Below are 9,108 nucleotides of genomic sequence, written 5' to 3' on the forward strand. Positions count from 1 at the left end.
TCCGCCATGCAGTGGTGGGCCCCATCCCCAAGGCCATCATGAAGTGCCATCATGGGCCCGGGAAGGTGGGAAGGGGAGGGTGAGGGAAGCTCTTCCTTCCGGAGAGTTTCGTCTAGGACGTGAGAGGGTGGTGGCAGCGGGTGGGCGTCTCTGGGATGCACCGCCCTGATTGTGCAGGCGACTCCCTGGCTTACTCGTGGGGAGGGGCCCCGCGGATCCAACATGGCAGCCCCTATCTGGCGAAGCCCCGACGCCCACTTCCGGGTGCCGTACCGCTGGCCAGGCTACTTCCGGCAGCACGATGGCTGGGTTCCCGGGACTCGGGCGGAAGTTCCGGCGGGGGCGGCGCAGAGGGAAGAGTGTGTGTCTGTGCGGGAGAAAGAGGAACTCGCCGAGAGGTCTAAAGCCCTAGGGAGTGGAGGTAGCCGGGCGGGCGGAGGGCAGGAGGGCAGCGGGAGGGCGCCGGGGCGACCACTGCGGCGGTGCTGGCGCTGGGGAGGGGAGCGGCTGTGAGGGATGGGGGTGGGGAGTGAGGTGCGAAGAGGCACTGGCTGGTCTTGAGGACTTGGGGGGCAGAGCAGGGAGGCTCCGGGTGGGATGACAGGGGCTCCAGGCTCGGAGGTGGAAGCTCCCTTGGAGGGGCGGGCGCCCCCGGGGTCCAAGGCAGAATACCCCTTTGTGGCTAGAGCAGGTCGTGGGTCCCTCTAGATGCTTCTATGGGGAGGGGGCGACCCTTGGTCGGAACAGAAGTTCCCATGGTGGGATCCCGTGGGAGCCCAGGATCGACGTAGAAGTTTTTTACCGTGGGGGGTGAGAGCCCAAGTCAGTGGGGAGGGGACCGCTGTGAGAGCGGGGATGGGGGCGAGAGGTCCGAGTCCCACGGTGAGAAGGTAGGGAGTCCCAGCTTAGGGCCAAAGGGGCCTTCGCCTTGGGAAGAGGGAGCCCAGGGTCAGAGGTGAGGGATCCCGCGTGGAGGGGTGTCGGGGGAAGGTGGGAGCCAGCTGGAGGGGTGGGAGGGTAGGCACTTGGGAGACGGGAGGGGGGAAGAGCCGGGAGAGTTGGGAGGATGCTCGGCTGGGGAGGAGCCAGCCGGCCTGACATTCTTTTGTGCTTGGAGTCCCAGAATGTGGTCTAGCTGGGGGGCCCATTTGGAGTTAGTGGGCTGTGGCAGGGGGGTGTGGGTGGTGAGTGGAAGCCCCTGTGCCTTCCGGGCCATGGGCAACCTCCAGGCGGGCTGGGACGGGGGAGCCAAAAACTACCTGAAGGCTGATGGGGCTGGATGGCAGGGAGGTTGGAGAAAAGGTATGTGGGGGGAGCTGGGGGGCTGGAAGCAAACTTCCCTGGCGGTTTTCTCTCCATCATCTGCCTGTGGGCTTGGGAGGAGGGAACCCAGAGCTCTAGAGAAGGGGGCATTGGAGACCAGGGAGGAGGCAGGTAGTGTCAGTTGGTGGGAAGGCATTGGGGGACCTTCCAGCTCCCCCCACCAGGGTCCCTGAGTCCTGCCTCTGCCTTTCTCCAGCGAGCTCAGGGGGTGTGGAGCGCCCAAGCCAGGGCTGCAGGGGGCTGCCCTGCCTCTCAGCTTCCTCTCCCTCTGGCTCTGGCCTTGTCTGACTTTCCTTTGGGCGCAGGACAGAAGCTGGCATGCTGTGGGGGCTGATGACTGGGTGGGCCATGGGTTTGAGGCTATGCCTCTGTGTTGAGTCTTGCTCCTGCCTGGCCTTGATCCTGACTGCTCCCTGATTGACAGGCCCCAGCCTTGGAGGCCTGCAGTGTATGTGTGGTAACACCATGTCTGTGCCCCTGCTCACGGATGCTGCCACTGTGTCTGGAGCTGAGCGGGAAACGGCTGCGGTAAGGGCCCCATGGCAGCCCCCTGGCCGGCTGGGGAAGGGGGGAGGGGAGGGGAGGTGGCAGTGGTGAGGAGGGAGCAGCCTGAAGCCAGGAACCTGTTACGGTGCTACACGGGGAGGGGTTCAGGGTGCCCCAAGTCAGAGGACAGAAGTGGACGGGGCAGGCTGGTGATTGCCCTCTTTCCTGTCTCCCCCTCTCTGATTCTGTTCCAGGTTATTTTTTTACATGGACTTGGTGACACAGGGTGAGTGGGCTGGGAAGGGGCAGCTGTCTGGGAGGGGGCAAGTGCCTAGTGCCAGGGCGGCGTCGGCCCCTGCCCTCCCTTCCCCCCTCCCCGTATCAGTGCCTTTCTCCCTTCCCTCCTACAGGCACAGCTGGGCTGACGCCCTCTCCTCCATCCGGCTTCCTCACGTCAAGTACATCTGTCCCCATGCGTAAGTGTCACCCGAGCAAGGGGGGGGCTGAGTCTGGGGGTGGGGACGCCTGTGGTCGCAAGCCTGTGTGCTCCTGCCAGCTGCGTCTTGGGGCTTGGGCCCAGGGCAGTCGGGAGTGCCCTTGTGGCTTTCACTTCTGTGGACCCCCAGGAATGGGGCCCAGCACCCAGCCCCAGGCCTCCTAGACCTGAGGCCCCCTAGAAGCAGGACCACCAGTGCCCCCCCGCCCCCCCCCGCCAAGTACTCACCGACTGAGCAGGAACCCCGAGTGTAGCTCTGCTTCTCCATTGCTCCTGCTGCTGCCCCAAACGCAGGCTCCAGCCCCACGTGGCAGGTTGCCTGGCAACACCTGAAACACAGGCCCTGCCTGCTGGGAGGGGCCCCCAGGGGCTGCTCTACCCCTGGCCCGTGTGCTCTGAGGTGTGGCTTCTTCATCCCTCTCGAGTGTGATTCTCTCCGCAGGCCTCGGATCCCCGTGACACTCAATATGAAGATGGTCATGCCTTCCTGGTGAGTTTGGGGAGCAGGGATGGGAGTGGAGGAAGCTGCACGGGGCTGATGGGGCTCTGCCAGTAACTGCCATTGCCTCTGCTCCCCCAGGTTTGACCTGATGGGACTGAGTCCAGATGCCCCAGAGGACGAGGCTGGCATCAAGAAGGCAGCAGAGAACAGTAAGTCCCTACCCTCTCCAGCACCCACCTCTCTTCCTCCCCCCCGCCCCCCCACAAAAGCTTTGGGCAGGACCTCTGTCTGGCTCCCTTCCCTGGGCCCCTCTGGCAGCTTCCCCCACCCAGGTGTTCCCCCTCCCCCCAGTCAAGGCCTTGATTGAGCACGAGATGAAGAATGGGATCCCTGCCAATCGAATCGTCCTGGGAGGCTTTTCACAGGTGAGGGGAGAGAGAGGGTGGTGGGTGGCAGGTGGGCAAGCTGTGCCCTCATGACCTCTCATTCTCTCCTCCCTCCAGGGCGGGGCCCTGTCCCTCTACACCGCCCTCACCTGCCCCCACCCTCTGGCTGGCATTGTGGCTTTGAGCTGCTGGCTGCCTCTGCACCAGGCCTTCCCCCAGGTGAGTGTTTCCGAGACGAGACCCCCTCCCATTGTGATCTACTTGTGGCCTGGGGATTGTGCCAGAGTGCTGGCTTTGTCCTCTGAGTCGTGTCTGGCCCACAGGCAGCTAATGGCAGTGCCAAGGACCTGGCCATTCTTCAGTGCCATGGGGAGATGGACCCCATGGTTCCCGTACGGTTTGGGGCCCTGACAGCTGAGAAGCTCCGGTCGGTTGTCACACCCTCCAGGGTCCAGTTCAAGACTTACCCAGGTGTCATGCACACCTGCTGTCCTCAGGTCAGTGGTGGGGCCCACTTCCTACTCCCACCCTTCTCCCTCCTTCCTCCAGCCAGGAGGCGCTCATCATCATCCCCTTCGCCCCCAGGAGATGGCAGCTGTGAAGGAGTTTATCGAGAAGCTGCTGCCTCCTGTCTAACCAGCATCGCTGATCCCCAGCACAGTCCCCCAGCTCACGGGGGGACCCAGCAAGCGTGGCACCATCTTGGATCTGAGCCGGTTGAGCCCCTGTCCCCACCCTTCCCAACCCATTCTCTTCCCACAGGCCTCTGGGGCAGGCGGGCCTGGCCAGGTCTTCCTCAGCCACCTGGCTCTCCGCAGCAGCAGGTGGTGGGCTGCTTTCTTACCCCATTCCCTGGAGGCGGGCCCCGCAGCAGTATTGGAGGGGCTGTAGGCAGCGGGAGAAGGGGCCCAGCCGCTGACCCACTCACTCAGGACCTCACTCACTAGCCCCGCTTTGGGCCCCCTCCTGTGACCTCAGGGTTTGGCCCATGGGGCCCTCCCAGGCCCCGCCTACCACCACCCGACCCCCAACTGATTCTGCCCAGATAATCGTCCGTCTCTCCTGCCTCCACTCCAGCTGCTTCTCAGTCATGAATGTGCCCATGGCCCGGGCTCCCTTGCTGCTGTGGGCTGCTGCCCCTGGCAGGGGTGTCGGCGACGGGGCAGTCCTTCAAGGGGGCCTTCCCTCAGCAGTTTCCCCGACACGGGGGCTGGGCCCTGCCTCCCCATTCCCCTCCTTCCCTGCAGGCCAGGAGCTTGCCGGGTTGGACTGAGGCTCAAGGTCTCTCCCCGCCGTGTCACCCCACCGTGTCCCCGCTCTAGGGCCAGGGGGCCGTGGGGGAGGAGTTGTGTCTCGTCTTCTGTCTCCATGTGGTTTCGGGTGTTTTTCTTGTTGTGTCCTGGATTCCGATAAAATTAAAGAAACTGCTTCAACTCTTAGGCCTGGCTGCTTCTATCCAAGGGGTAGAGAGTAGCCATCTGTGAAAATCTGCCCCAGCATAAGAAAACATTTTATTTTAAATACTGGGGAAACCTCCGTCACAGCAGTAGGAATTAGTGCCCTGGTGGAGGGGCTCTTATCCCAGGGCCCTGCCTCCCCCAAGCGCTCTTGGTCGTCCTGCTGGGTTCCTGAACCCTGTGGAAGGGAAGAGTCAGTGACCCCCCACTCCTGGTCAGGGAGCCCTTGGCCTCAGGCCTGGTGGGCTGAGCAGGCCCAGCTGGGGTTTGAGGTAGGGGAGGTGCTGAGGCCCCTGTGTTCCTGCCAGAGGCTGGAGAGCAAGCAGTTGTTTCTCTCTTCCTTCTCTGGTGCAAGGTGCAGGAGAGTCCTTAGGCCTGTGTGCCAAAGCCTGAAGGATTCTGCTTCTGCCAGCGCCATAGATCTTCACCTGTGACAGAGCCAGGTGTGGGTCAGAGTGCATTTTGGAATGCAGGGGCCCCACTACCTCAGGGCCGCCCAGGGCAGGCATGCGCAGTCCTGATCAGCCCCTTTCTAGTTCCTGACTCTCCCAGGGGTCAGGCCAGCACTCACACATCCTGTCCAGCCCTAAGGCTGCAGTCCAGCCCAGCTCCTCCCGTGCCAGGCTGGGGTTGGCATAACAGGCAGCCACGTCGCCTTCTCTTCGCGCCACTACCTTATACGGGATCTGTAAGAGAGGGGGCCTTGGAACTCAGAGGAGCTGGCCCTGGCCTACCTACCTGGCTCCTGGCTCCACCCCTTGAGAAATGGAGGCGCAAGGCAGGCCCTTGCTTGCAGGCATCTGGCATTAAGTTCAGCTGAATAGATGGGGCAGTGTGGGGTGCCCATCAGGTAGGCTACCGGCCCACCCCATCCTCCCGCTAGCCTACCTTCTTCCCGGAGGCCTTCTCCATGGCCTGGACCATCTGTAGCACCGAGTAGCCTGTGCCTGTGCCCAGATTGTAGATCTGCCCAGAAGAGGAAAAAGGGGCTGGACTCCCTACTTCTCAGGCCCCATTTGCCCAGCACTCCCTCTCTATCCCCTCCTTCCCTCTTCCCTACCCGGCAGCCACATTGCTCTTTCAGCTTCTTCAAAGCTGCGATGTGGCCCTTGGCCAGATCCACGACATGAATATAATCCCGGACACCTGCAGAGGAGGACATGGCTGGGTGGGGGGTTCAGTCCAGTCTCTGTCCCACCTCAGTCTCCCTCCTGTCTCCCCTTTGTAGGTCCTTCTGGTCCTGGGCTCACCTGTGCCATCTTCCGTGTTATAGTCGTTGCCAAAGACATTCAGTGCCTCCCGTCGGCCGATGGCCACCTGGTGTGGAGGTCACGTCAGCTCCTCCCAGGCCCTTGGCACCAACTGTACCCCTCAACCCTGGGGCCACCCTTTCTGTCCTTCCCCTCCCTTACCTGGGAGACATAGGGCATGAGGTTGTTGGGGATGCCCTGGGGATCCTCCCCAATGCAGCCCGAGGCATGGGCACCCGTGGGGTTGAAATACCGCAGCAGCACTGCGTTCCAGGCCTGCGGGACACCGGTTAGGTTTGTGGGGGGGCAGGTGCAGGCTGCAGGTCCCAGCTGAAACCGAGCCCTCCACCCGCTGCCACCTGCCTGTTCTCTTCCTAGAAAGAGGCAGTGCTGGGCGGGTGAGTCACCACCACCTCCTGAGCCCTAGCTTCCTCCATGGCAGCTGCTCAGGCGCCCATCCTCAGTCTTGGGGCAGTGAGGAAGCTGGGTGAAGGGAGGTCCTCACCTGGTCTGCCTGGCACAGGTCCCGGATCATTTCCTCAATGAAGAATTTGGACTTGCCGTAGGGGTTGGTACAGCCCCCCGTGGGATGGGCCTCATCCAGGGGCAGGTACTGGGGGTTCCCGTACACGGTGGCCGAGCTGCTGAACACCAGGTTCTTCACCCCATGGGCCTTCATGACCTGGCCGTGAAAGGGAGGCTTGGGTGGCCTCTGCTTCAAGTTACTCCCACCCTTTACTCCTTCCCCTGTAGTTGGGTGGGCTGAGGTATGGACACTCCCATTTATCAATGGGGAGACTGAAACTGAGAGGCAAAGATTGCTCCAAGATGCTAAAGCCTGAGCCCTAAATGATAGTCCTCAAGCTCTTACCCACTGTGTTTGGCACTGCCCACCGGGCTTGCCCCACATCTCACCTCCAGGAGCTGGATGGTCCCTGTCAGGTTAACTCTGTAATAATCCAGAGGCTTCTGCACTGACTCGCCCACAGCCTTGAGCCCCGCAAAGTGGATGACTGCCATAAAGCTGTGCTGTAAGGGCAAAGCCGGGGATCAGAGGTTAATGTGGAGGCCCTGGTCCTCAGCAGCCTCCCCACCCTCGCCACCTGCCTGCCAAGCACACACCTTCTTGAAGAGCTGCTGTAAGGCCGCCTGGTCCAAGATGTCCATCTCCTCAAACTCCACCGAACGTCCTGTCAGCTCCTGCACCCGCCGCAGGCTCTCAGGCATGGCGCCTTTACCTGCTTGGGCACATGGAAGCCATCAAAACACAGGAGAGGGGATCCTGCATCTCCTGGGAACTAGCCAGCTATACACCCCTCAGAGGTGGAATCCAGGGTTTCTCCTCCATTCCCTCCAGAAATCCCAGCCTGGCCTGCTGGCCCCTGTGCTCACCACGGATGGCATTATGGAAGTTGTCGATGACCACGGGTGAGTAGCCTGCCTCGAGCAGCTCCAAAACCGTGTGACTTCCGATGTAGCCAGCCCCGCCTGTTACCAGCACCTTCTCTGCCATCGTACCTAGCCCAGGACGTAGAATCACAGAGGTTGCTGAGGATGCCTGCTCAGGGCCTCCTTCTAACCAGAGTCTGGTCTCGGAGGGAGGCAGCAGCCATGTCCCAGTTAACAGGTGGTTCTAGAGTCAGCCCTGGGCCAAGTCTGGGTACCGTCGCTTTTGGGTCTTGGGCCCTGGAGACAGCTTATCTCCTCTTGGCCTTGGTTTCTATCTCTGTAAGACGGAACTAATAATTGTACAAATATATGTGGTTAAATGAGGTGACTTTAAAGGACTGGCACAAGAGACAGGTGGGAAGCCTGATACACAGGCACTATATTTTCTAGTCCAAATCGACCTGTGGTTGGGAAGATGGAAACTGCAGCTCCACAAGGTGTGTGGAGACTGGTTCGTCCTGGGCAGAAGGGAACATGGCCATAGGATTGGGACTCCAGGCTCCAGGAGCCCAGGAAAGGGTTTTGCTTGCTCAGACTCAGGCCTTCCCAGTCCCTCTGCCATCACTAGGTGTGAACTGGCTCTTCTGCTCAGTGACTAACACCGCCTGCTCCTGGCAGCCTGACTCCCCTCTTCCTCAAGGGTCAGTTAGAGGGAAGCAGGAAATACACCAGATTGCCTCAGGGTGGGGTTCTTGGCCAGGCTGGCTGAGCCTGAGGGAATAGGTCCCACCCCACCCCACCCCCTGGCAGCCAGGGTGGCTCAGACTCTACTGATGCCAGGAACCAGCAGGTCAGCCCAGGCTGAGAACTGCAGTTCCCGCCCAGCTTGGCCACACTGAGCCAGGCGTTGTAGACGTGGCCTTGGCGGACTCCACTGCCAGGTGTGCACCTCCGCCCTGAACAAACTGTGGGCAGAAGGGGCCGAGGGGGTAGGAAGCCCCAGACACTGAGGCCTTTCATTTGGGGCAGCCTGGCTCGCAGCCCCTTCTTCCAGGTCAACCAGATCCCTTCTGGGCTCATCCAGCTCCCACCCACTTGACTGAGCGCCTGCTGCTGCGATCGGGCTCTACACTGAGCACTTTTGCATTATTGTCCTGAATTCCACCAACATCCTGATGAGGCAGGTGTTATTACTGGCATTTTGCAAGAAGGATCCGAAGGTCAGAGGGAAGAAGTTCGCTGAGATCACAGTGATAGCCAAAGAATCCGGATCTCCGGCTCACAGCGCGGCCCCTCGCCCCAGCAGTTCGCCCTTCCCCCTTGCCGCCGGACTCTGCTCCAGACGCCGAGGCCGCCCACCCCCACCCCCACCGGCAGAGCCTCATGCGCTGTGCGCACCCCGGGAAAGTGGTCGGGAGAGGCCGGATCAGGCTGGAAGGCTGGCGAGGCCGGTCTTGCCCCCGACCCGCGCGGCGCCCGTCAATCTGTCACCTCCTCAGTTTCCCCAGTCTGTGTAATGGAGGAAAGGGGGAGCTAGTGCTTGAGGTGGGATTTGGGCAGCGGCTGGAGAGGACCGAGCTAGGTGTCCCCGGGCCGGGAATGAATGAACCCCGGCCGCCCCAGCCAGGCAGCGGGAACTGGGAGGTGCGGGGCGGGCGCACCCTTCCTAAACTCTGCCCCGGACGCGGCCCGCCACCCGAAATCTCCCTCGCACCCTGCGGACCACCTGGCCCCTCGCGAGCCCGCCCGACCCCCTCATTCGCCTCCCGAACCTGCTCGAGACCTCACGCCCCGCGCTGCTTCCAGCGGCGCCGCCTCCCGGGCCCGGAGGCGGGGTCCCTTTAAGGGTCGCTGCTTAGCCTGGCCCCGCCCCCGCCCG

At 62.1% G+C, this 9,108-nt stretch overlaps 2 protein-coding genes across 4 annotated transcripts; one reads left to right on the forward strand and one right to left on the reverse strand.

Annotated features, from left to right (window-relative positions):
* The first annotated feature begins 294 nt into the window (after window positions 1-294).
* Window positions 295-4,564, forward strand: LYPLA2 (lysophospholipase 2). Its single transcript, XM_037498800.2, has 10 exons — window positions 295-421; window positions 1,748-1,851; window positions 2,064-2,095; window positions 2,220-2,285; window positions 2,748-2,795; window positions 2,886-2,956; window positions 3,099-3,172; window positions 3,251-3,352; window positions 3,457-3,630; window positions 3,719-4,564. The coding sequence occupies exons 2-10, from the start codon at window positions 1,774-1,776 to the stop codon at window positions 3,767-3,769; spliced, it is 696 nt and encodes a 231-aa protein (XP_037354697.1). The 5' UTR covers window positions 295-421; window positions 1,748-1,773; the 3' UTR covers window positions 3,770-4,564.
* GALE (UDP-galactose-4-epimerase) lies at window positions 4,068-9,057 on the reverse strand. Of its 3 annotated transcripts, none has more exons than XM_037498797.2 (11): window positions 9,002-9,057; window positions 7,233-7,358; window positions 6,963-7,081; window positions 6,756-6,869; window positions 6,346-6,522; window positions 6,003-6,116; window positions 5,841-5,907; window positions 5,651-5,736; window positions 5,479-5,556; window positions 5,162-5,276; window positions 4,068-5,018 (listed from the first exon to the last, which is right to left on the reverse strand). In XM_037498797.2, exons 2-11 carry the CDS (start codon window positions 7,351-7,353, stop codon window positions 4,960-4,962), a joined length of 1,050 nt encoding a protein of 349 aa, XP_037354694.1. In that variant the 5' UTR covers window positions 7,354-7,358; window positions 9,002-9,057; the 3' UTR covers window positions 4,068-4,959. The 3 variants fall into 3 exon arrangements, with proteins under 3 accessions (XP_037354694.1, XP_037354695.1, XP_037354696.1); XM_037498798.2 differs by lacking the exon at window positions 9,002-9,057 and adding an exon at window positions 8,628-8,769; XM_037498799.2 differs by having other exon boundaries at window positions 4,069-5,018; window positions 6,963-7,078.
* Window positions 9,058-9,108: the final 51 nt, after the last annotated feature.

The sequence above is a fragment of the Talpa occidentalis genome, unplaced genomic scaffold (genome assembly GCF_014898055.3).
Source record: "Talpa occidentalis isolate TD23 unplaced genomic scaffold, MPIMG_talOcc4v2.1 talOcc4.9, whole genome shotgun sequence".
In the NCBI taxonomy this organism is placed as follows: Eukaryota; Metazoa; Chordata; class Mammalia; order Eulipotyphla; family Talpidae; genus Talpa; species Talpa occidentalis.

What these genes read in the sequence shown, in the direction of transcription:
- LYPLA2 (XM_037498800.2), top strand. Translation starts at nt 1,774, where the DNA reads ATGTGTGGTAACACCATGTCTGTGCCCCTGCTCACGGATGCTGCCACT. An exon ending in CATGGACTTGGTGACACAGG is followed by an intron (nt 2,096 to 2,219) that starts GTGAGTGGGCTG and finishes TCCCTCCTACAG; the next exon opens with GCACAGCTGGGCTGACGCCC. An exon ending in CAAGAAGGCAGCAGAGAACA is followed by an intron (nt 2,957 to 3,098) that starts GTAAGTCCCTAC and finishes CCCTCCCCCCAG; the next exon opens with TCAAGGCCTTGATTGAGCAC.
- GALE (XM_037498797.2), bottom strand. Translation starts at nt 7,353, where the DNA reads ATGGCAGAGAAGGTGCTGGTAACAGGCGGGGCTGGCTACATCGGAAGT. An exon ending in TCATGCCCTATGTCTCCCAG is followed by an intron (nt 5,908 to 6,002) that starts GTAAGGGAGGGG and finishes CCTCCACACCAG; the next exon opens with GTGGCCATCGGCCGACGGGA. An exon ending in AGAAGGCCTCCGGGAAGAAG is followed by an intron (nt 5,277 to 5,478) that starts GTAGGCTAGCGG and finishes CCTCTCTTACAG; the next exon opens with ATCCCGTATAAGGTAGTGGC.